Below are 26319 nucleotides of genomic sequence, written 5' to 3'. Positions count from 1 at the left end.
GGAGGGTCGGGAGGCTCTGCAAAGGGATCTGAACAGGCTGGACCGCTGGGCAGAGTCCAATGGCATGAGGTTTAACAAGGCCAAATGCCGGGTCCTGCACTTGGGGCACAACAACCCTATGCAGTGCTACAGACTGGGAGAAGTCTGTCTAGAAAGCTGCCTGGAGGAGAGGGACCTGGGTGTGTTGGTTGACAGCCGACTGAATATGAACCAGCAGTGTGCCCAGGTGGCCAAGAAGGCCAATGGCATCTTGGCTTGTATCAGAAACGGCGTGACCAGCAGGTCCAGGGAGGTTATCCTCCCTCTGTACTCGGCACTGGTGAGACCGCTCCTCGAATCCTGTGTTCAGTTCTGGGCCCCTCACCACAAGAAGGATGTTGAGGCTCTGGAGAGTGTCCAGAGAAGAGCAACAAAGCTGGTGAAAGGGCTGGAGAACAGGCCTTATGAGGAGCGGCTGAGAGAGCTGGGGTTGTTTAGCCTGGAGAAGAGGAGGCTGAGGGGTGACCTCATTGCTCTCTACAACTACTTGAAAGGACGTTGTAGAGAGGAGGGTGCTGGCCTCTTCTTCCAAGTGACAGGGGACAGGACAAGAGGGAATGGCTTCAAGCTCCGCCAGGGGAGGTTTAGGCTAGACGTTAGGAAAAAATTCTTTACAGAAAGGGTCATTGGGCACTGGAACAGGCTGCCCAGGGAGGTGGTTGAGTCACCTTCCCTGGAGGTGTTTAAGGCACAGGTGGACGAGGTGCTGAGGGATATGGTTTAGTGTTTGGTAGGAACGGTTGGACTCGGTGATCCGGTGGGTCTCTTCCAACCTGGTTATTCTGTGATTCTGTGATTCTGTGACAGAGGTTGCTTTTGAGTATCTGACACACATACCCTTGAGCACAAAGTGTTTATAATCCTATTGACCAATTTAGTCTCCTGAAGTGTTTACCCATCCCTGCCAAATCATATAAAAAAAAAAATTCTAACTCTTCCCATAGGTAGATCTTTTGGTCCATACAAACTGTGAAATACAGGAGAAGGATCTCCCCAGCAGAGTAGAGGCATTTAACAGCCTCAGTAAGACGTAGTATCCTGACAGGTAGCAGAACTATGTTATGACGAAAGGGAAGCTGCATTCTCAAATTAAAACACTCCATTGAACAGCATTTGTGAATTTTTGCACTGTGTTACCTGTGATGATGTGAAAGGAAAAGGAAATCTTTGTGCAAGTGAAAACAACTATCAACAAAGGTCCTTACATTCAGATTTTAATATGAAGACTTGTAAGCATTTGTATATTTCTTCCACAAATTTCTTACTGTCTTAAGCAGGGGACTAATTTAATTTCACACCTGCTCACCCATTAGCAGTATCTACAATTAACCTGCAGAAGAAGGCATTGACTTGTTAGTGAAAACAGCTCACATGTTTTTCTCTAGAAATAAGAAAGCGTCAGCTTCATCAGTGTAAATGAGTGGCTGGTTGGTGCTTCTGCTGGATGAGTTTCATTCCTGAAATGTTTTGGTTTTGCTATAGGACAAGACTACGAAAACACTCCAGACTACAGAACATAAAATTGTGGCTTACATGGACACCTATGAAAATGCAATAGTTGAAGAGAAGGTGAGACTCTTGACAAACACAAGGAGGTTCACAAATTAAAAAGTTAATGCTGTGTCTTGATAACAAGAAGAATGTACTTCACTGTGAGCATGGGATGAGTTCTGGTCAACTTGCTGATTGCTGAAATTCAGTTGTAAAGGAGAGTATGTGCAGAGAAAAATTAATGAAGTATCCCGGATTCCTGTGATGCTTGACAGTGCTTGGAAGAGCACCATGTTCTATATTTCTAAGGTATGAGCAGGTTAATGCTTTTTTAAAAATAACGTTTTGGTAACAAGAAAGCTTTCTGTTTCCCTCCTAGAAACTGGAATGTGGTTTTACAAAGGAGTTTGCTGACCTACCTGCTGATCTCCTTAATGAACTTTCCCAACTTTACAAACGTCGACCAGAGTAAGATCCTCCTGATGCCATCTGCTTAAATATTGGTGTTTCTTGGGAGTCAAGAATGAGAATGCTATTTATTTCAATGGTCAAAATTATTTTGATAATCAGTGGGCTGCCTGCTTTTTATTGGCTATTTAACAATTGCTTTTTTGAGTACTTATATTTCCTCATTCACCCCCCACAATCTATTTTAAATGCAATCTAAATAATCATGAGGTTTCAAAAACATATATTCTTATTTTGTGTAAGATGCAGTCTTACCTATTTGTTCTTTGCTAGGAACTTGAAAGAATGAAATGTTCATAGTTGTTTTTGCACTTCTTTTGTGCAAGAGATAATAAAAAGTAAATATTTTATGTACTCTATATGTGCACTAGGGCCCCAGTGACAGAAATGGCCTTTGACACTGCAAACCCGTATGGCAATTGTTCAGGCTCAGCTGAAGATTACAAAGATGCACGTACCCTGTTAAGGAAATCCATGGATGAACTGGATAGTCCTGAGTACATGCCTAATGGCTTAGACCCATCTATATGGGAACGCTTTTGTCTAGCTAGAAGAAATAAAATGGAAACTGAGGAGCTGGTATGTAAAATTCTTTATTTTTCCAGTATACTTCTTGATATTTTCGGATCTGATAGTTCTACGGAGTTCAAGTGCAGGGTCAAGGTAATGGTGAAACAACAATGCAGCACACACACAAGCTGCATTTGAGTTTGAAGGTTGCTTCTGACCACATTCAGTTCAGAATAATAGAAATGCTATGAAGGGAAATGGGATCTAGTTCTCCTTCACAGGAAAAATTAGCATATTAATGTGAATGGATTTTATCAGAATGATTATGATTTTGGTGTGGTTTCATTACAAAAAAAAAAAAAAATTACCTTTCCTCTGTCCATACCAAGAAAAATATTAAGGCATTCGGTTTTCATCATCTGTTGGAGTTGTTCTCTCCCTTTATCAGTCTACATTTGCAGCCATGCATTCCCATATTGTTTTAGAATGTCAAGAGCAATTCCTAACAGATGGTGTGGAAAAGTTCTAGCAAGCTGTTTGTTCAGCTTAAAAGTGTGAAGGTGTAAATCTCAGTTTTCCAGAGACAGAGATACATGAGCTTTGAGCAAAAGATATACAGATTTCCTTTCATGTGAATAAAATACGTGTAAATGAATAAATTATTTTCTGAGCAGGTTATAAAGATGCCCCAACACTGGAAACATTCAAGGTCAGGTTGGATGGGACTCTGATATCGAGTTGAAGATGTCCGTGCTCACTGCAGGGGGGTTGGACTAGCTATCTTCATGATCCCTTCCAGGGCAACCATTCTATGATTCTATGATTGTAACCTCCTTGTGCATGTGCTGAGATTCTCAAAATACCAGGCTATGTATTTATACATATGTTTGTCTTCTTAAGAACTTGTCTTCTCTGTTCTTGAAGAGTCTTGCCCTGCCATACTGACAAAGTTGAAAAAATTCAGAATGTCACAATATTGCTTGCTTAGGTGAAACAGAAAGACCGAACACTGGCAGAGATGCAGGCCTTTCTCCAGAGAAGAATGGATGACGATGAGAAGGTTAAGTCAGAACTAGAAGGCATTTTCCAAGAACTTAGATGGTATTTTTTTTTCTTTTCCTATATTTTGCTATGTTTTACTACTCTACCGACACAGAGCTGAAAGTTACATACAAAATTATGCAGTGGTGTTCTCCAACACTCTTTTCTCTAGGATCCATCCTAGAGACCTACAATATTTCAGAAATGAGGTGCGATTGCACCACATGTGAGCAGGCCAAACCAAAATTTTTCACAGAAAGGGTCATTGGGCACTGGCAGAGGCTGCCCAGGGAGGGGGTTGAGTCCCCTTCCCTGGAGGGGTTTAAGGGACGGGTGGACGAGGCACTGAGGGACATGGGTTAGTGATTGATGGGAATGGTTGGACTCGATGATCCGATGGGTCTCTTCCAATCTGGTTATTCTATGATTCTATAATTCTAAATCTGGGGATAAATTATACAAGAAAAAGGGTGCTGGCTGGAGTCTTCTCCATATCCTTCTCAGTTGTTATTAAAACTTCTGTTCAGTAACAGACACCTTCTCTCAGAACATGAGCTGGAGTATGTCAAACTGAATCAGTGGTTGAAAACTTCATGTATGGAAATAAGTTGCAAATTCTGTAGTCGCTTTGGGCGCAAGTACAAGACAGGCTCTTAAAGAGTAACCCCTACATGAAAATACCTCTCACCAGTAATAAATAAAAACATTCTGAGAATCATAGGAGGATTTATGCAAACCTGTTGAAATCACTAACTTCTTGTTTTCTGCCATTATAGGGTGCAGGAAGAGAAGAAGAAATTTCAAAGGAATTTGACTGTCCAGTTTTTGCTAAAGCAAGGACAGGTGGAATTGGAAAGTACTGGGATCCCAGACTACAGTGATGCCATTCTCATTAATAGGAGTGTTATTGAAGAACTGAATTCCTCTATCATGGTAATTTGCATTATCTGAAGGAAATCTAAGCTTTTTAAACAAATGTATTGTCCTTCAGGGGCTCTGCTTTTTCTCCAGTTTGACATCTAGTTTCAATTCATTACTACACACCAGGAGGCTCAATTGTAATCAAGAAGCTATTAAGGATTCCGTAATGTCTCTTATCACGATGTACAGATTGCAATATAGATTGCTTTCTTGATGTTTGATCAATATAATTCAGACCAATAAAATGGCAACAGTTTTTAGACACACCATCACTTACACACGCTGTAAACAGAAAATGCTAATCCAGTCTGAAAACTCCCTCAAGGCAAAGGCACAGTTAAGAAGCATTTGAACAGTAGCTTACATTAAGATTTAAAAAATAATACACTTTTTTATGTAAGGTGAAAATGGTGATGCTACTTAAAACAGTGCTTCATACTCCCATTAAAAGGTTCTTTTCTTAGGCATTCTAGCTGTACAAAAACTGCTACTGGACAAAGCCTTCAGCAATGACTGCAGAATACCTTATAGAGGGCTGATTTGTATTCTGTAGAGCTAAAATGCCTTCATGTTCAAAAGACAGAAAGGTGGAGAGAGAGGTTAGCTGTAATTTTCTCCATCTCCTCCTCTGATCTAAGGCTGTGGCACAGAGCATAAAAGGGAAAAAATTCTACAAAAGATAACCATCTGGAGCAAAGTCTAGAAAGAGACTGCAGTATAGCACGTTCTTCTTACTAAAATTATAACTTTGGAAGCTTGTCCAACTTGTTGCAAATAATTATTCCATAATTTGCAAAATATGTTAATGAAGATTAATCTATTTTTTCAGGCTCAAGGAAGGAAAAAGATTGCTAGCATGGTGGAATGTAAAGACTTCTCTAAAGTGATATTTCATCTGGAATGGGAGCACAAGAAAATGAGAATGCAGATAGAAGATCTGGAACAGAAGGCTCGGGATATAGCAACGCTATCTATTTCAAAAGACCGCCAGCTAGTGAGTTACTTTCTTTATATTTTGACCACAGAAAATTTTGCTGGCTATACCTGTAAGATCATTTATACCTCTTAAGTCCCTTACTCCTATGGAGAAACCTGATGCCCACTAAGTCAACAATTTAGTTTTCAGAGTAAAGTTTTATTCTTGAGAGTGATCAGTGATGCAGCTGTTTGGTATGTTCAGCTGTAAACAAAGGCAAAATTAGCCCTAACTCTCGTTGTTTCAAAATCGGCACCGAGATTAAGGAATGAGGATTTTGCAGCCTCAGAAGACAGATCCTTTAAATAAAAGACTATAACTTCCTTTAAAGTGAAAGGTCTGAGGTGCTCCCATCTGGTATCTCACTGGGCTTTGAACAAGCCCAGCTGGCAGGCCAAAAACTGTAGGAAAAGGTAAGAGCCAAGGGTAAGATACCAGTGGGAGAGGAGAGGATGAAGACAGCTTGTAGGGGAAGCCTGAGCATATTGCAGTATGGGATATAGAGGACTGCAAGGAAAGCTGATGGTTTTGTTGTGCTAAGGTGAGGGGCATAAAGGTTTGGAGTAAGAGTTGTTGGAGGATGGGTAAGCTATGGATATTGCAGTGGGGAGAGCTATAAAGCACAGAGAAAATGAAGAATGTTGGAGGGCAAGTAAGGATATTGCAATTCAATCAAAAGATTAAAAGAAAATCCTAAACACCTGTTTTAGTCAGGCTTCATTTTGCTGCCCTCCAAACTGCTTGTTCACTTCTGAATCAGAGCCAAGGGACTTTCTGTAACTGCCACCCACAAAACAGCCTTCCAAAGAGGTGATGTGACAACACACTGAAAAGTTCTTGTAGCAAATTAGTCACCAGTGTTGCTGTTATGTGTTAGCTTTTAAACTTCATTTTAACTGATGAGCAGAACTGTTGCTCTTTAGAGAGTTAGGCTTGCCCATAACAAAGGCAAATACCAGTTTAATCAGAATTTGAATGCTTTGAGGGGCTTGACTTCACTCTCTGAGTAGAAATGTGGGGCTAGCAGGAAAGACAAGGCAACAGAGACCCCAACAACAAGAATAGAAAGAAAGGTGGCTTATATAAACGGCGACAGTGTGGGACAAAACCCAGAGACCACCTGGAATAAGGACTATTTGTGAAGCAGTGAGTGAAAGCAGTTTTGTGCTGAAGGTCTGCTGGGCCTTTCCTGTTTCTCCTTTTCTGACCAGAGCAGTTCACAAAATTTTACATGTCACTTCGGTGGGACAGTATCCTGAAAGGATAGATCTACATCTACAAAAACCTTTTTACTGCCCATTATGGGTTACACAGGCTGTTTATCCTTTGTCAATCGATAAAGGGATATTTTAGTAGCAGTGTGCTGAAGAAACATATCTTTAATAACTTCTGTGCAACCTGAATTACTATGCAGATACAAGAACAATAAAACAGAACTACGGAGAAACCACTCAAAAGAAAACAATCACTTTCCTCTCTGGTCTAAACACAGACTGTATAGCACCTTGGCCTCCAGCTGTGTTAGGTTAGACTACCTTATAAGCAAAAATGTAGCTGAGGTTTTTGGATCAACTCACAACAAATTAGGTTGGTCTTGGTTTCATTAACACATAATAGATAACATTATTTTTAACAGCTCTACAGTCTAGTAGTCACACAGCATCCAAGAATATATTTACCATGTCCATTTATGATCATTAGTAAAACTTTCCAATGTGCAGACTTCTAGTTTTTTGAGTTTTGCAATGTATGATTGTCTTTACAAAATTATGAAATGGTTAAGAACAAACAGGCTTAATGAGATGGCTTCTTTCTGCTTTTAATTCTTCAGTTCCTAAGTATGATGAACTACGACACCCACATCACCCACCAGATTTCAGCGATGGAGCAGAGTCTTGGCATCATGGATAAGGTAAATCCTAAGAGAACCACCACGTCTGAGAGGCACATTTTTAGTTTAAATGCAAGTCCTCTCCTTCATTAGCAAGAGGTGTTGGTAAGAAATAACTGCAACTGATACAGGCATAATGACTCTTCAGCTAACTCAAGGACTGCTGGAGCATAGCCAGAACAGCACACACAGGTGAATATATATCTCAGAATCATAGAATAGTTTGGGTTGGAAGGGATCTTAAAGATCATCCAGTTCCAACCCCTCTGCCATGGGCTCATGTCAAGCTTCTCATCAACCTGCACCCCCGAGTCCTTCTCTGCGGGGCATCTCTCAATCACATCATCCCCCATCCTGTACTGAAATCAGGGATTGCCCCGGCCCAGCTGCAGGATCTTGCACTTGGCCTTGTAGAACCTCATGAGGTTTGCGTAGGCCCACTGCTCCGGCCTGTCCAGGTATTTATTCATTAATAATCGCCTTTCAGTAGTTTTTTCAGCTTCTGCTGAGCTGTCTAGAGCAGCAGTTCTCTAGAGTCTTTCGAAGCAGTCTGCATTCATTGATTGCTGCATAGATCAACCCTATGGAGAGAAATCTACTTGCTTTGTTACTGGAATTAAATGCTTTCCTTCCTGATCCGAATGCAGATCTGCTTAACACTTTTTGCACAGCTTTGCCTATAGAAGTCACTCTTCCATTTCTAATGAAGCATTCTTCCAAATCTTCACTCCTTACTGTGTCTCTCCAGGAGTGCCAGCCTGTTCATAATACCACTGCCCCTCTGTTTTCAAAATAACACAGACACAACAATCTGATTTGCTGGCTCTCTCATCTATTTCAATATTCAGATGACGATTATCCTTGATTTTAAGTGATTCCACTGGATTTTCTCCAGGTTGCTGTAGCTGGCATCAGCCTCCTCATCCTCTTCAAGCTTCAATATTTGTGTTGTCACCTTACAGCCCATCTGACAGCTTCAGCACAACAACCCTTTTTTCAGCAGCTCAGAGCAGCCAAGAGAATGTTCTCAGCTCACACATTCCATTGACTTTCTTTGCTCTCTTTGCCTTTCAAGTTTTATCTTTAATATATCTCTTACCCTGACCTCTTGTCAGCTCCTTAATCAGAACTTTACAAAGCATATTGAAATATTTGTGAAAGACAAAGTAAAGCCAAAATGTGCTACTAGTTACATCCAAATACGCCAAAGTTTACTGAGGTACAAGGAAGTCATTAAGATTATAGGTTTCCATCATAAGTATGTCTTTTGTATAATCTCATATGTTTTCTGTATTCATTTGGGAACGGACAGCTGCACAAGAAGAACGTGAAGAAACGTCAGAAAAGAATTAAAGAGTTGGAAAAGTGCATCAGTTTAGAAGAGCAAGCAAACTACAACCTCAGCCTGCAGCTGAAAGAAATGCTTGTCTCTGTCTCAGAAAGGAGGCACATCTTTGAGGCAGCTGGTGAGTCACAATTTAAGTTACAAGCAAAGAACGTTCAGAAGATATTGCCAAGGCCAGATGGTCCTGTTCTCCATCAGCATCAGCTAAGGGACAAGGAGCACCTACTTCTTATTTTATGTGCACTACTAGTAGTACTTTTTCTACCACAATGTTTACTTAAGAGCATGCCCTTGTAACCAAAGTTAATTGACTAAATTGCTGAATGCCATACACAAATGATACAACTCTTTTTATTCTTCGAAGTCGTATTTGGACAACATAACTCGGTAGCCTGGCAGCACTCTCCTTCCAAACAAATAATTTCTGGGACCTTTTGGCTAAAGGATACAATTCCATATTTTCATTCTACAGTATCTGAGCTTCTTTGTTCTTCTAGATATGATATTGCTGCTCTTGTCCTTCCCTTCTCCAGGCACTGGAAGATGAACTGAAGAAACTTAAAGCTTCCATCCAGGAAACTGAACCAGGTCGCCACGCCTCCGGAGGCAACGCCCCCCGAAGGCGGGGGTGGTGCCGAAACCCGGGGGCCGGGAAGGAGCTCCGGGAATCGGGAAGTCGCTTGGAATCGGGTGAACGACGGCCGGTGCGGCTGGACCAGCCCGGCGGGGAGGACGCTCCCGGACCCGCAAGGAAGATGGAAGCCCTTGTGAAGGTCGTATCGCAATTATATAAGACAGAGTGTAAGCCTAAAGATTTTATTCTCGCCGTTGCGAGACTTTTAGAGCTTGGGGTCATTGACCAGCCGGTGGATATTCTCCACCCCGGCCCCGCGGACTCTGCCCCCCCCACGTGGTGATGATTATGCAGAATCTAAATGTTTGCGAGAGGGGGATGCGTCCCCTCAATCCTCAAACCCCGGCCCGCTTACGGAGGGACAGAAACGAGCGGAATCCTTCTGGGGCGGGTTGGCCGGGGAGGCCGGGGGCGCCGCTGGAAAAGCGGAGCCCGAGGCAATCTCGGAAAGGCCGCCACCTTATGCGGCCCAAGATGGCGCCGAGCGGGAAAGGCGGGGTGAGAACGCTCGCGGCGGGAACAGGGAGGTAGCGCTGGAATTGAACGGCGCGTGCGAGCGTGAGGGGGAGGAGAACATAAAAGAGAAGGGTGGTGCCCGCGAGGGGCGGAGAGCCAGTCAGCGCCCGTCTGCTCCGAGCAGCAGGCGGGGCGAGCCGCGGGGAGGGGGCGGCCCCACCCGCAAGGGAGGTGGGCGGGGCCGGGGCCCGACAGAAGGAGCTCGGGGCCCGGAAGTGACCGGTCAGTCGAGTTCTGACTCCGGCTCGGACGCTAGTCCGGGCGGGTGGGTCACAACCGACTCGAGCTCAGAGGAGGAGGAAGTGGGGGTGCATAGAGTTAAAAGCCGACGCATCCCCACTCAAATTAAAGAAAAGCCGAGAGGGGGACAAATCCCTCTCACGGATTGGAGAAAAATAAAGATGGCATGTGCCGATTGGGCCCCATCGGCCAAGCTAGCATTCCCGGTTCGGGTCACAGACGGGGGACAGAGGGTCCACTCACCAATAAACCCTAAGGACATACAAGCAATTGTTAAAGCAATTGCAGATAAAGGACTTAATTCTGCCATGGTCTCCACCCTCATAGACAGCGTTTTCGGTGGAGATGACATGCTGCCCTTTGATATAAAACAAGCTTGCAGATTAATATTGGACGGGGCAGGGATGATTGTGTTCAAACAAGAATGGGAGGACAACTGCGTAAAGCAGCTGGCCCAAGTAGCTGGGGCAGATCACCCACTGCACGGCTCCAGCCTGCAGCGGCTCATGGGAACAGACCCAACCATGATCACCCCTCAGGCGCAAGCTCAGGGCCTGCGGGCCCATGAAGTCATGGCAACTACCCGTGCGGCCAGAGAAGCCATTCGCACAGCTTCTAGAGTCATCGCCAAGCCATCATCATGGTCCACGATAAAACAAAGTGAAAGTGAGAGTTTCACACAATTCGTGGACCGTCTCCAGGCAGCAGTCGACTCTTCGAGCCTGCCTGCGGAAGCAAAAGGCCCGGTGGTAGCAGAATGCTTGCGTCAGCAGTGCAACTCGGCAACCAAAGAAATTCTGCGGTCATTGCCGGTGGGGTCGAGTATCGCAGACATGATCAAGCATGTCGCGAGGGAAGAGCGTCTAGCCCCAATCCAGATGGCCGTTAGCACTGCAATAGCCAACGTGATGGCATGCTCTAAATGTGGCCAGGTGGGTCACGTTGTAACAAACTGCCCTCGGTTTCATGACTTGCCAACAGCATTCCCCCTGCGCCAGAATCGACCCAGAGGACCGTGTTGGGTCTGCGGGAAGCAAGGGCACTTTGCCAAGGAATGCAGCTCTAAAACTCAGGGAAACGGGAGGGGGAGAGGGCACCTGGGCCGCGCACGGCTCTCTCCCACTTGGGACACCAGGCGGCCCAACTATGCCAACCCCGAATGGGGCGAAGCACCCCTGAACCTGCAGCCCCCCCGACAAGCAACCAACTTTATGGCTCAACCAGCGGTCCAGTCGAACCTGCCCATATCTCAGGGACAGCAAGGACCACCCTCTGGGGGCGAGACCCCAGGGTGGCCCTGGCAGTGAAGTGTGATAACCCACCAGTGGTGTGGGGGACTTGTTCCCTTTATAATACCCTAAATGGCACCACTATTAGTGTCCCCTGAGATCAGTGTTTTCCCCATTGATGTAAGCATCCAAAGTGGAGGACCAATTATTTAGATTGTCATTTAAGGGATTTGTCCTCAACCTGTAGTCCATGGCCCTTAGAAGCTGTAGCCAACTCCTAAAGAATGTGTGAGAGGCAAGAAAGAAAAGCAAGACCACTGCCAATGCTCTCGTTGGCTCCTTTGAAATGTGTTAGGATTCCAGGCTCTAGAACAAGACCCTGTGGCTGGGTATTTACCAAAGTGTTAACCACAACGGGGCAGCAGAGGGAAAGGAATGGAACTATCCTACAGCTTTCAATCTTATTCTTTCTTCCATTAGCTTAATTTAGTTTTGTTACAATATTTCTTACATTTGGGACCTGAGGTTTCTGAATATGCTTTGCCATGACACAACCACTTGAGTCCTCTTGGCATCCAGTACCAATTTTATTTAATTGTCCTTTTATAAAACTTTTCATTACAAGGATCCATCATGGATTTTTTTTCTCTGAAGAGTTGCTACTTAAAAGGGAGAGAAGCTCAAAGAAAGACAGCATTATCATCATCATCATTATTATAATTTTATACACCACCTTACTAATGCGCAGTTCAGGAAGCAACCTAGTTTAGAATTTACACAATCTCATCCTCAGTTTTCCATATTTTATTTAGTTTATGTGTTAAGACAGTCATGGCAGCAGGTACAAAGGAATATTATAGAACTCATCTTTACACAGAAAGCTCCTGATTCACAGGAGCTCAGTTGCAGCCTTCCCAAAGATTTGTGATGTTCAAGAGTCATAAAATCAGCAAAAATGCCTATATTAAATGTTTTTCTGGGTGATGTAAAGCCCCATTTGTTATAGATTTATTACTGTTAGTCCTATTTGATTTATAAAGTAAATATTAATATACTTTATTTCTGTAACATTTCCCCGCTGAGAAATTCAAAATGCTTTGTAAGCATAAATAGAGAGTAGGCTTCTTACCCAGAATCATGTAGCCAGCCCTTGGCATATTTTACTAGCAACATCTAGGCGCTTATGAATCTCTGTCCTATGTTTTCATCCCAAGCCCACCTATATTTCCTTTTTATAGAACCTTTATTGAGACAGCAGGTGTTGTTTTATAGAATTATAGACTCTTCATTCTTTTTCATCCATCTTATTGTCTAGTGTTTCTCACCACTTCTGCTCACATGCTTTGGATCTTCTCTTAAATGTTCTTACAAGGTTTTCTTGTGTTTTCTTCCCCTTTTCCCCTCCCCAAACCCTGTTCCATCTATTTCTTTCTATCGTGGTATTTATATGACCCCTATTACTATTGTATTTGAGCAGATCACTGTCTTTAATAACATTTAATGGTGAATTTCTGTTCTTCCTGATTTGAGAATGATAGATTTATGAGATTTATTTCAGTGAAATGAAATTCAAGGCACATGCAAAGTCTGTGGCAAGGATATTTCTGGAACTAATTTGCAGATGACACAAAGGTTGACAGAGCTGTTTTACAGAGTAATTTGGATTATATGATACGCTAAACTATTCAAACAAAGTGTGCTTTAGTACTGCCAAGTATGCAAGACCACATGTGCAAGTAATGTCTATGCAGTGGAAGACTATGTTGAAAAGTAATTTGAAAAACATTTGTCAGGGTGAGATAATAGTGGGTAACGATTTCAATTTGGGCTTCCAGTGCTATTCTGACATTAAAAAAAAACCACAACAATCTTCTGGGGTCTCAGAGTGTTGAATTTTATCATAATTTTATCATTAAAATATTGGTTATGGTGGGTCAGCATTGTTGCAAGGGTAGGGAAAGTACCGGATGGATTCCAAGCTAGGGGACAAACCTGTAACAGACACAAGCGCTGGAGAATAAATTCAGATAAATTCAAATTTTAAAATATGTAATTTTAAAATGAAAATATAATTCATCATTCAGACAAGCTTCTAGAGAGAGAGGTGAGTTCTCCACCACTGTCTCCAGACAGACTTCTCTGGAGAATGTTCTCGTTTTTCAAATTACTCCCCTCAGTGAAGGACTAACTGAATAAATAGGACTGAAGTTATACAGGTGCTCAGGCTCTATGAGGGAGTGCTCTTTTTTTTTTTTTTTTTGCTGTAAAATGTACGTAACTGCTTGTACAGATATTTGTCAATCGTTAATTGAACTTGTTTATTTTTTTTGCTGAAGCCAAGAGATTCTGCTAAGCCGTCAGTGCATCCTACTGCCCACTGCTGGACTGCGACCTCAGAGATTTACTTGGGCTGTAAGGAAGGATATGTTATGGCAATTGATGCTGAGAGAGGCAGTGTTTCTGTTCTTCAACAAAAACCTCTCCCTGGTAAGAAATAGCTGTGTGGTGTCTTTTATTCAAGTAGGGAGGAAAAAGGATAGGTGAAAGCTTTTTTTGCTTTCTGCTGTTCTGCTATTGTATATCTTACAGAAATTGTAAAGACATATTTCTTTTATTAGTAGGATAAACATTCAGAACTTCTGGGTGGGTTTCTTTAGCACCCAACAATTTGCTTTCATTTTTTTTTGGAAAAAAAAAAAAGAAAAACTTCTAAATACATCAAAATTGATAAAATGAACAATAGTTACAGCAGTCCTGATCTTATTAACCAGCCCTACTAGGTTAACAATAAACTATTAATATACCAGCTATATGTATTTTTACTGTTAGTTAAGCACCAGTAATGCATTTTATTTTGCATGAAATATTGGACTGTCCTCCTCTGATATGGTAGATGATGTTAGAACAGATGAGCTCATGATGAATCTTTAAAAAACGAAACCAAATTTGACGTAATATTGCTTAATAGAATTCCTTAAGGTCAGCAATTATAGGAACTATTTTGTATTCAAAACAAGTCTATAAAGATTATCAGGCATTAATGCATTACATATGAAGCACAGAAAGTGAACAGAAGACGTCTTTGACTTCATAGAATCATAGAATCACCAGGTTGGAAAAGACCCACCAGATCACTGAGTTCAACCATTCCCATCAATCACTAACCCATGTCCCTCAGCACCTCATCCACCCGTCCCTTAAACCCCTCCAAGGAAGGTGACTCAACCCCCTCCCTGGGCAGCCTCTGCCAGTGCCCAATGACCCTTTCCGTGAAAAATTATTATTTCTATCACTAGAACTGGATAATATCCTTCTGTAGACCAGCATAGCAATGTTTAATAAACACTGAATCAGTGTTAATGGACAGGCTGATGATAATCTTGTTTTCTTCTTTTGCCATGTAATACATTATTTTTTTAAGCTGCTGTAAATATCCCTGACTTTCCCAAAGTTCTGTATCTCTATCCAGTTTTGATAGTCAGCACAGAAATGGAAGGCAGCTCTGAAAAAAAAATCAGCAAACCAGCACTATTCCTCTGTTTTTGAAACCATCAGACTCTTAAGTTTGCCATATCAAGAGCTGAAAATCACAAACAAATATAAAGCTGAGGCGTGACCAGAAATGGTTTGCCAGTTCGTTAGAAGGCAATAAGAATTTTTGCCATTTGGGATTTTCCTCCACTTGTGTATTCTTTGAGTCCTGTCCTAAATCTGTGTGAGAACACTGTGTGTATTCGTATTTTACTGAAGCTTCTGCTTAATTTAAGATGTACTGCAATCTGTATCTGCTCAGCAGAATGCTTACATGTGTGTCCAACTCGAAGCACGTGCCAAGCTCCTGTTATGGTTTTGCAAACAGAACCGTAAGCAGCCACAACATTTCACTTGGGCAATTTTCAGGCTGGCTAAACTTTCCTTTGTAAGTAAATCTAATTAAAAAATTATGAATGGAAATAACAAAACCAGAACTTAGCACTAGAAGATAGATAAATCTGCATCTGGATCACAGTCCATGTATGACTATCTCCCTTTTATAGCTGTAAGCTGAACCACGTAACGACTGTGCCAGCTCAGATGCATAAATGACAGAGATGGTGGATATTGGAGAAGAATGCACATTTTTGATTCAATATACCAAACTTCACCTTTTGTTCAGTAGACTGGGCTATAACTGGCTTTTATTGCAATACTGACATATAAACAAGGTTGACGTTATATATTGTTTTCTTTTGTGCAGAATACGTGTGTAAAGTGTCAGACATCGTGTCATATGTTCGAGGAGCGCAGAAAAAGAAAGGTATTTCCATGTTCAAATCAAGCTAATTGATTTTTAGCCAGCATCAATGATGTCTGGGAGTAATAATATGTGAGTACAGCAGGAAGCCACTGGTTAGAAAAACTCAGCTCACACTGACCTCTGTAAGACACATCAATGGCAACCTTTTATATGTTTACAGGAGAAATGATTAATAGCTTTTGTGCTAGTAGACAGCCAAATGAATAGCCTCTGGAAAAACAGTGGCAGGGAAATAATTTCTGTTCATTCTAGTTTAAATTGGAATAAGTGATGCTAGAATGGGTTCTCTACTGCTTAGTTTTAGTAACTTTGTTTAGAACTGCAATCACTTGTGATTTAGTTGAGTTAGGATTTAGGGTTTGTTTCAAATGTTTTGTTTTGGGCTCCACAATACAAAAAAGGCATTCACGTAGTGGACAAAGTTCAGCACAGGGCCACAAAGATTATTGCAGAGTCTGCGTGTGTCATACAAAGATGGGCTGTGAGAACTCTCTTCAGCCCAGTGGAAAGGAAATGGGGGATTTTACTGTTGCTTCAGCTACTCATGAAAGGTTACAGACAGGATGGAACCTGACAGGCAAAGGGCACAGTTTGCATCAATGGAAATTCTGAGTAGAAATTAGGGAAAAAAAATACTTCCACAGTGAAGGTTGCCAGACATTGGGACAAGTTTTGATTTCTCAAATTAATTTCTAATTCATCAGACCACAGTAGTACTGTCACTTTAAATTATGTGTACCAGCCTTGTCCTTCATCATCACAGCACAAAGTCCAAAGAATATATAGCCCGTTGAGCCTTTTTACTCACAAGTAGTAAATCATCTCAGATTTGAAGTTGGGACACATGGTTGCAATGAATTAAACTTGATGTTTCTTGTTGCCTTTGTGCTTTCAGGTGGCAAACCAGAGGATCCACAACAATCAGTTTTATTTGCCGTGGCATTTTGTAACGGGGGACTGTATGCAGCTGGAAATGTAAGGCATCCTTTATGCTTGTAACTTATTGTGTGAAAATCAAAAAGCATTCAAATGGAGTGTATTTGCAGAGCTCACTGCAAAGACAGAAGTCAGAAAAAAAGTGGAGGTCCTCTCTGGTTTTGTCATATATCTTCTTTGTTAGAACTTGAGACAAGAACTCAGAAAGGAGCAGGGAGGGAAGAGATTCCATTTTTTAAGTCAAAGAAGGAACCAAAGAGGACAATACTATTTTTAACAAAAGGCAAAGAGAGTTCTAGAGGAACAGGAAAGAAGGATGGACAAAAAATAGGAGAGGAGAAAAAAATGACCAAGAGAACCACCAAATTGTTTTGTGCTGAATCTCACTCAATATTTAATCCAAAATGATGATTACATTATACAGTGCTGCTTAAGAGAGGGACAAATCCCTATACTGTCACAAAAGAAACAATGTGGAATCTCAAGTGTTTACTAATGAGAGAGTCTGTTGTCAAACATGGACTGTTAGTAAGACTTGTATTAAAAAACACCTTGATTTTTCAAAAAATGCGTTATGCAGGATAAGAGTCATCTGGATTTAAACGTCATGAAGGCAGATGAGACCATTAGCAATGGGATACAGTTAAACACACTTGCTCCAGAGAATTTCAGAAGGTTTTGCCAGTTCAGTTTGCCAGAGTGGGTGGGTTAATTGACCTTCAGGCTGGGATAATTGACCTTGACCTGATGTGGATTTGTACTTTTCTGCACAGGGGGGCGTTTTATTCTTTTATCACATCAAAGATCTGCAGTATGAGACGAAAATCTGCGTTGATATCTTAAAACCCATATCCAGCCTCATATTCTCACCTGATTACGCTGTGCTTCTGCTTGTCACTGACCAGGTATAGCATTTGAGATAACGGCATTATATAATGGCATGTTCCTTTTATTCTGTATGTGCATGCTGGCACTGCCAGTATGAAATGTCTGTAATGTAATCACACAAGTCAACAAATTATACCAGAGGTAAACTTAGCCCATCTTGTGTTTGCAATGAAATCTTGGGCCTTGGGTACATCAGACCTACTGTGGCTATGCGGGAGACTTGTTCTGTGCATCTATCTGAATTTGTCTGGCCACCCAGTCAAAGATCCTTCTTTGACCAGCCTGATGTCCAGAAATCTTACACAAGAGTCCCAAATCCTCAAATTATCCCTGGTTTTCCAGACCTTTAATAATTTAAATTGGCATTTAAATGTGGTTTGTTTGGGTTTTTTTGTGGGGGTAGCTTTGGTCACACTTTGTCTCTGATTTCACTCTCCTTTTGTAAAATGCGTAGAGAAGTTCTAAAATCTATGTCTACATTAGTTATGAATTGTTTCTAAAAGGTTTTGAGGTCTTTAGATAAAAACATCTTTTGAAGCTTAAGATTTATTATTTGTGTTTTATGTTGCTTTAGAATATTGATTGGTTTCTGGAGCAATACGAAATAGGGTGGTTTTAAATTAAAGCAGTTATGAGAAACAAAACTTGGAAACGTGACTAGCTGGATCACTCTCAAATGAACCATCCTGATTTTCAGCTAGTGTAAATTTATATAATTTACTAAATTCAGTTGAATTCTACTGGGCACTTTTTACCTCAATTTAGAGTAGAGTATGAAACTTTAAAGAGCTCAGGAAGATGAGTATTTTTTCTTGAAGTCTTTGACAGCTTTTAATGAGAAGTCTCATAGCCCAGGGATGGATTATCTCTCTCTGTCTGTCAGGGGACAATCTATGCTTACAAACCTGCCCACAGTGGAGAAGCTGTCAAACTCCTGGACACATGCAGTAGTTGTTTCCTGACAGCTGATTTTCTTACTCCAGGGGACAAGTACTGTGTGGTAAGAAATTATTTTCTTCCTTATATATAATTGTGGCTCTTTTCAGATGACCAAAACGTTGGTAAGACACAAAATCAAAAGCCTTGCAGAGATCGTGACTGTTCTGGTGTTTGTTACAGTTGTGGAAAACCTTCTCATTACGGAATTAAATGGCATTAATTCAGGTATGGCCTATAGAAGGGTCAGAACTTGCCCTGGAATGCAGGGTGGATAATTCGCAGGCTGCTAAAATGTTGTATGGTTCTGCTGTTTATTTGCTGTCTCACTAGTGGTCAGGAACACAGCTGAGCAAACGGTTGATTCAATTCAGAGAACAGATGTCGGAACAAGGAATCCCTGCTGATCTTTTCAGCCTCCAGCACAAACTGGAACAGCCTGAGAGATGCCTTTGTCCCAGGTCCAGGGACAACGAGGCATTACTCATGGATCTGTTCATTCTGAAATATTCCTTGCTTTCCTCCTGTGTCTTGGATTCCTGCAACTCTGATTCATCTCAAGGCCATGAATTCTTCAAGTAGCCAGCCCTGAAATTCTGGGGTGTGAATCAATTAGTTTTGCTGATAATCTGTTTGTTTGTCAGTAACATGGGAATGACAAATTTTACCTGAGTCTGAATGAGTGATGTGAGGGTTGATTGATCTCTAGCCACACTTCACTGTGGAATTATAAAATTTCCTGGTTATAAGAAGGCCTCAAAAACATGATACACATAATTTTTCATGTGAGAAAACCAGATGTCACCTTAAGCCCTTTCCTGTGCAAACAAAATGATAAGCAGGTTTTCTATTGCAGGCTGAATGGTGGGAGTGCTAATATTGATCAAGCTTACATGTTTTGCCCTAGATTGTCTCATTCTGCTTAAAAAACATTCCTGTATTTGCATCAATTCACAGAAATGATTACACATTTTCCGTAGGTAGGCGTACCTTGCAGCAACTGGACTTAAAGGGAATTCAAGGTAATTTCAAGCAAAACTAGTAATCCTTGATCTGCTCTGCTCAGACACTATTTGAATTTATATTCTATAAAAGATCACTAGTCATTTCCAGACTATTTGGTTATTCCACTCTCTTTTGACTATGTTTTTTTCTCTGTTCAATAGTCTGTAACAATTTCAGGTGAAGTACAAGTTTGGTTCCTGGAAGATGGAACTTGCCTCAGCAAGCTCAACCTTGATATTCAGGTACACGCAACCAGGAGCTCATTTAGTGACTGATGCTTGAAGTTTTCTTTAGTATTTCTTAATTCATAGCATAATATTCCACAGATTTGGATCAACCTGTGGTGAGGAAAGATCAGTAGTGTCTCTGTACAACCCATGAAAGAGATTTAAAAATATTACGTTTACTTGAACTAATCGTCTATTGAACTGGGCCATAAAGCAGAGGCAACATGTCAACCTCATGTCATAGAATCATTGAATGGTTTGGGTTGTTGTAGTGATGTGTCTTTAAGCACATATTTGTAAATAACAATCTAAATTTTTATAATATTTGATGAAATATTTATTTTTAATGAGTGTCAGAACTGAATGGAAAAGTTTTGAGTCTGTAAAAACTAAATGCCTTGAATGACCAGGCTCTTGAAACTGAGTTGATAAAAGTATTTAAAACTGTTAATGCTTTGTCCTGATTTAAGATGCATTCAAACCCTGAAATCTGACACAGTAAGAGACTCATCCCTTTCTGTAAGAGCTGTACACATAACAATGCACTCACTGTTTCATTGAGGTGGGACTTATTTCACTTTAAATGTGGATATAATGATTTTTTTCTGAGGAGTGCAGAATTGGCTTTTGATATGTAGATACAGAGCATAGGGAAAAAAGCCAAGACGTCTCTAAAATACTTTGTTAAAAACAAGTTTTTTAGCTGAACCATTTGAGGTTTCTTCTTCAAATTTTAGGGACTTCTAAATAGTAAAAGAAGTCGCATACTAACATACAGAATAGTTGTAAAAAAAGGTATGGAACTGTTAATCATATTTTGTTTCTCAACTAGGCAACAGCTATGGCTTGCTGTCCCTCCTCCAGCAGCGTTGCTGTTGGGACCATAAGAGGTCAAATCTTATTTTCTTGATGTTACCAAAGCTGAAGCTCCACGGGTTGTTCACAGAATTTTTCTTTCCAAATTTCCAGTGTTGTCTTTGCAGTAAGTATGAAGCAGCAGGGGCAGTAATATTGTCAATCTGTTTCTTGAGTAACGCTGTTAGTTGAACAAAAAAACTGTTCAAGCTTTGATTCCAAAAATAACAAAGTAAAATATTTTGATGGTTTCAATTATTTTCCAACATATTCTGAATTGCTTGCAAGAGAGGTAGTGGCAGGATTTATATGAGAGAAATATAATAAACCTGTATTTTAAGAAGGTTTAACTGAGCACTGAAAATACTCATGTATAAGATCCTTTCTGGCAGATCACTGTGTGCAATAATTATGCACAATTCCATGTATCCAACTTTAGAGGGCCATTTCTCACTAGAAGTAAATTTAAGTTTTTGTGAAATTAAGTTTAAGCCTTTTGGTCATCCCTTTTTATACGGTGGATTTTTATTACCATTGTTAATTATTCATTTGCTCACTGTTCTGGAATTTACCAGTCCTCCTGTAATAAGCTCTAGTGATGTAAAAGGCTTTTTTTGTTTGGTTGGTTGCTTTTTTCCATTATTGAAAAATCTGAGAGTATTTTACTTCTACTTTTTAAAAAATAAAATGGATATTGAACAGTTAAACTTTAATATTAGTCTGCCTGTTATTTGGAGACTCAGATGTGATCACTTTCCACAGCTACCTAAGATAAAACATTAAAAATAGATACGGAAAGCAACTCATTCAAGGTCAAATCAATATAAACAGAGCCATGTCTATTAAAAATAATATCAAAATCTGTATAGCCGTTTTATTTTTAAAAACATAAACTTCATTAAAGATTTGCTGAAGTTGTTAACAGACTGCTATGGAGCATCGTTAGCTTTAGATTGACCACCCACACAATTAGAAATTGCACTCATAACTGCACTTTATATCAGACCCTAATCCTGTAAACCTAGAAGCTGAAATTTCAGTTGCGTTTATGCCCTCAGTGAAGTCAGCAGAGTTATTGGAGTGGAATTATTTGACTCTTTTTATTGAGCTGTTTTCTATTTGGATTTTTTTTTCACCTAGTTATGACCAGAGTGGCCGGTTCCTCATCACTAGGGCTGCAGAAGGACATATCTTTATTCTAGATGCCCGGCCTTCAAAATTATTCCAAGTTCTTGGATATGTAGGTAATAAATGTTACAGCATTAACGACACTGTGTTTTCACTATTTACTGTATTTTAGGTGTACTTGCTTTTTTTTTTTTTTTATTTAGTTTTAGTTAGCAAAGGAGCAGGTAAGTCAGAGGGAAGAGAATGGATTAGCTAACCAGCTGATCACAACTCCAGCACAAAAGGAATAGTAGTGGCAAAGAACTTAAGACTTTTGTGGCTCATCTTGAGAGAATTTAGAGTAAAAATCATGATAGCTGGGTGCAATTGCCTGCCCCGGACATCTTTAACGTGAGGACTGCTGGAACTGTCAGCTTTGCTGCTGGATGCTAAAGAATAAAAATGATGGAATTTTAAGTCACAGAATAATTCTTCAGAAATTTGTGTATTTGTTTTTGCAGCCTCTCAATTCCACTAACGTTATACTTACAGATCGCATCTATAAGTATAGACCTTCATCATAACTTTAAGTGGTGGTTATCAGCAGAGAACCTCAAAATTGCTACAGTTCAAGCTGGATGTAAAGTCATATTTGAATGTTTAATGTCATAGTAACACTTAGCACTCTCAGTGCTGGATGCCTCTAGCTGAAGTTGTGTGCGTGCCGCACTTTCCAAAACCAGGTTGTGGCTTGTCTGATATTTTCATGCAAGTTCCAAACTGTGTGGTTGAGCTGAGATGTGTCCTGAACATGGGTCTCTTTGTTTGATGTGATAACTCAGCAAAAACGTTACCGTGATTCAGTAACAATTTGCATTGATGTTCCCTACCTGCTTCAGCCTTAGCAGATGAAGTGCTGGATCTCTCTGTAGTTTCTGACTTCAACAAGGACTTAGTTGAAGTGGCGGCACTTCTTAATGTGGGAGCGGGCCAGAGAGCAAGACTGGAAGTTTTTTATCTACCTTCAGAACTCACAACAGGTAAGAATATATATTCTGTGATATTTTTCTAAGGGAAGATCATATTATTGCCATCCATTAACACAAATCTTAATCTCTTTCTTCATCTCCTCTGTACATTCTCCTGGGACATCATTTCTCATACAGCATTCGGTAGGCTTTATAGTCAGCTCAATCATTGCAAAATGTGATCTTTTAAGGGAAGGCCAAGGAAGGAAGAAGTAATTCATTTGCAGATTCACAAAGCCATCGCTTAACAACTACTTCTACTGGTGGTGGTTGTTATTGCTGTTATTATTACTATTGAGTGGGCAATGCCCGAAGCCAGTCACAGAGACCTTGTTCTAGGCATCACCCTTTTGCAGACTAGCATATCGGGTGTTCAAAGGGGAATCAATCCCACCAGCCTCTTCAAAGAATTATTATAGGTATGTAATAGCTCAGAAGGAAAATATTAAAGGTTGATCTATCTAAAAAAATAGTGATTCCCTGTCTTTGTTATAGCTTTTCTGTGTAAAAGCACCAAGGAAAAAGTCTACTGTGTTTAAAAAATATTACCTTGTGTCCCAATAGGAAATGTTAAAGAAACTTTCTATGAGAAAAGTGTCACTATGAGGAAAAGGGGGGGGTGGGTTAAGGACGCCTAAGAAAGGCAAACTTCCATTCACCTTCTGGAAAACTGATATTCTTGGAATGATCAGTTCGGGGCACTTTCTGGAAACAGGTGGAAAACTAATTCAGTTGTCATGAGAGGTCTTAAATGCATAAATTTAACTAAGGCACAGCAGAGCAGGGTAAATCAGGGTATGCAAACAATTACATCACTGTGGTTAAACCGTTTCTAGGACTTCTTTAGAGCTGTCTCTCTGCTTCACTGCAGTGTGCTAGATTGGCACGACCCCCAGAGTAAGTGTCAAACCTAGGTGTCTTAATTCCTAGTCTCCTTGAAAACTCACATAATGCTCACTCCTTGCTGAGACTGATTTTCTTAATTACTTGATGGGTGAAGCACCTGCATTAGTGGTAATGATGCCTTTTCCTCCCTGTTTCTTTTTTCACGCTTCTAGATAATGATGAGTATGTTAATGACCAAGGAATGTTTGATGCTAGTGCCATTAAACAGGAGCGTTATGATCTGGATTGCCCTTTGAGCTCAGCAGTCAGATTGAAGGATAATATTGTGTATGGTTACTGTACCTCTGGACTTTTCATCTGTAAATATCATCTCACTGAAAAGGTAATTTTCTGAAGCTGCTTTATTTTGGGTGATGGTTAAATACCATCAAACAAAGGCTGTAGCTGAAGTTAATATAGCAGGATATTATCATAAAAAGTCATCTCTGCACTCAAAATATCTACTCCATCCATAAACATCAACTTTTAGTATCCTACCACCTGCTCAGAAATCTGGCAAAAGCAATCTTCTTGTTTGATTACAGAGAAAGCCAAATGTTGCTTCTTAAAACTTGTACAGCTTGCAGGCACTTCATGTGTAGCTTCTGTGTTGGAGCTGTGCTTTTGTGCAGTCTGCTGAGTAACTGGAGTATCCAGCTCTTAAAAGCACTGAGCCCATGTGAGCCCATGACTCTAAGACACAACTGCAAACCCAGCTCAGCCCTGCCTGAAATTAAGTAGTGGTCACTGTCATTGCCTGCTGATGAACTGGACCTCTCTGTAGCTCATAGGTCTCCCCCAGTTTGAGTCAGGTCAAGGAAGAAGGTGAATTCCAAAGGTGGGCATTCCTCCTTGACAACTCTGGGCCCAGGCACATAAAAACACACAGACCCTTTTGAAGAGATGAGAAGCAAATCATCGTAGCAATGTTACTGCTTCCTGAGCTCAGAAATCCAAGTGTTTGGATTGTAAATCACCACATGTGATAACCCACAAAACTGCCATCAGCCTTCTCAAAATGGCATAGACATCTCCATAATCTGAACTGCTGCTAACATTTTCTTTGTTCGGCAGACTATATCGGAAGACCCATCAGTATTTTTATCAGAGAAGAGGATTCGTAGCAATCAGTTTGGATCGGGGATCCTCTGTTTATCACCCAACGGCCGGTGGCTGGCATCAGCAGCGAACGATGGTGTTTTGTTCGTCTATCACACTCCTACTATGGTAGGTAGGCATCCAGGTACAGGCTTTGTTTGGTGTACGCGAGGAAGAGGTGTGCAAGCTACTTTCTTTCACTGGAAGCTTTTCTTTGCTTGAATATAAAGTGTTCCAGAAAAATTTACGTTGAACATGAACTGTCATAACATTATATAGTACAATTGTTTTTATAACTGATGATTATACAAACTACTTACTTTCTTCTCCAGCAAATCTTGGGGTAGATAATTTTACTACTTTTCGTTATCATCACCTGCAAAATTAGTATTCTAGAAACTTGTCCCATCTGTAGTCAAAAATCACAAAATCATAAATCCTAGGCTTTTATATACTTCGTGTTGACATTTTGGATTGACTTCTATAAGAAAATACAGAAGCATAGTTTATAGACATACCCTGTTACAAAAACATATTTACTCATACTGCTTCTGTGACTTTTCTAGGATATACTCGCTCGTATGCATTGTCACTCATATCAAGGAGGAGGAATCAGATCCACGGTATTTTCTCTGGATAGCAAATTTATCCTTGTTATTGGGAAAAATGATGGTGCCCTGGTGTGCCTGAAATGGAAGTATGTATAATATTGATGGTGTGAATTTTTGTATCCTGACAGGCAAATTTTGCATCTATTTGTGATTCTAGACTTTTTATTAGTCTCAAAGTAAGGTTAAGAATTAGATGAAGTCACTCCTCTCATCCTTAGAGGTAGCTTCCCTAGCTCATTTAAAGCTTCCCACCAGTGTTGTGGAGAATGTCTTGGACTTTGGGTGCAGTTGCAATACAAGATAAAGGAGTGTCTTCTGATAAGCATTACCCATAATAAGCTGCTTATCACTCTCAAATAAACCATCTGGAATGGGGTGTCTGAGGATCTAAGCCATATAATCTCATGAGATACCATTTTATTTCAGTGATTAGGGGACATTACAGATTTAATGGGAGGGAATTGAACTGTGCCCATAGAGAGCTCTTAGCAAACATTAGGAGTGAGGGACACATGAAACTACAGCTTTTCTGTGGTATAACAAATGTTCAGGCAGATGCATAAATGGAAGATGGGTCCACCAGAGTGGTATTTCTACTCTGGGTAATGAATCTTTCAGAATTTCTAATTCTGAAGAAACTTCACTTAATTATGAATGCTAGAACTCAAACAATATTAAATCATATGTAAAAATATTGAATAGGCATTTTTGAACAACTTAGTAATTTTGTTATATGGAATATTTAATAATTTGTCCTTTATTATAAGACATAAAAATACATCAATTTATTTTCTATTTACTAGGAAGATAAAGAATACTGAAGCTGAGGAAGCTGATCTTCACTGGCGATCTCTTCTTGCTATACTGAACAAGTCCACTTCAAATGAAAATACTGTTTTACAATCCATGGCAGAACGGCATTTTGACCCAGAATCCACAGCAGAATCACTTCCAGAAGGGAAATTTAAGGTGGGGTGTTTTTTTTATTTTTAGGGAAGCGGGGGGAAGGTTTGATCATTCTCCTAAAATTGCACATGATAAAAACTGTCCTCCAAACAAACTCTGATCCTTTTGCAGAAGTAGCAAAATACTCCCAAGGATAGGCTGAATATGCTTAATTCTTAATTTGTAGAATAGCATAAACA

General features: G+C 40.4%; 1 protein-coding gene across 1 annotated transcript in view; it reads left to right on the top strand.

The window, feature by feature from the left end:
- The first annotated feature begins 11433 nt into the window (after positions 1 to 11433).
- LOC138733918 (cilia- and flagella-associated protein 43-like) overlaps positions 11434 to 26319 on the top strand; it is a 34468-nt gene continuing 19582 nt past the window's right edge. Inside the window, 15 exon segments of the mRNA XM_069881435.1 lie at positions 11434 to 11481; positions 13638 to 13788; positions 15539 to 15598; positions 16494 to 16573; positions 17308 to 17439; positions 18306 to 18422; positions 19525 to 19605; positions 20423 to 20488; positions 20490 to 20572; positions 21586 to 21689; positions 22452 to 22592; positions 23639 to 23808; positions 24540 to 24692; positions 25130 to 25260; positions 25978 to 26143. Of these exon segments, the coding sequence (XP_069737536.1) occupies positions 11434 to 11481; positions 13638 to 13788; positions 15539 to 15598; positions 16494 to 16573; positions 17308 to 17439; positions 18306 to 18422; positions 19525 to 19605; positions 20423 to 20488; positions 20490 to 20572; positions 21586 to 21689; positions 22452 to 22592; positions 23639 to 23808; positions 24540 to 24692; positions 25130 to 25260; positions 25978 to 26143 (1683 nt within the window).

The sequence above is a fragment of the Phaenicophaeus curvirostris genome, unplaced genomic scaffold (genome assembly GCF_032191515.1).
Source record: "Phaenicophaeus curvirostris isolate KB17595 unplaced genomic scaffold, BPBGC_Pcur_1.0 scaffold_46, whole genome shotgun sequence".
NCBI lineage: Eukaryota > Metazoa > Chordata > Aves > Cuculiformes > Cuculidae > Phaenicophaeus > Phaenicophaeus curvirostris.
This window is presented reverse-complemented; position numbering and strand designations above follow the sequence as displayed.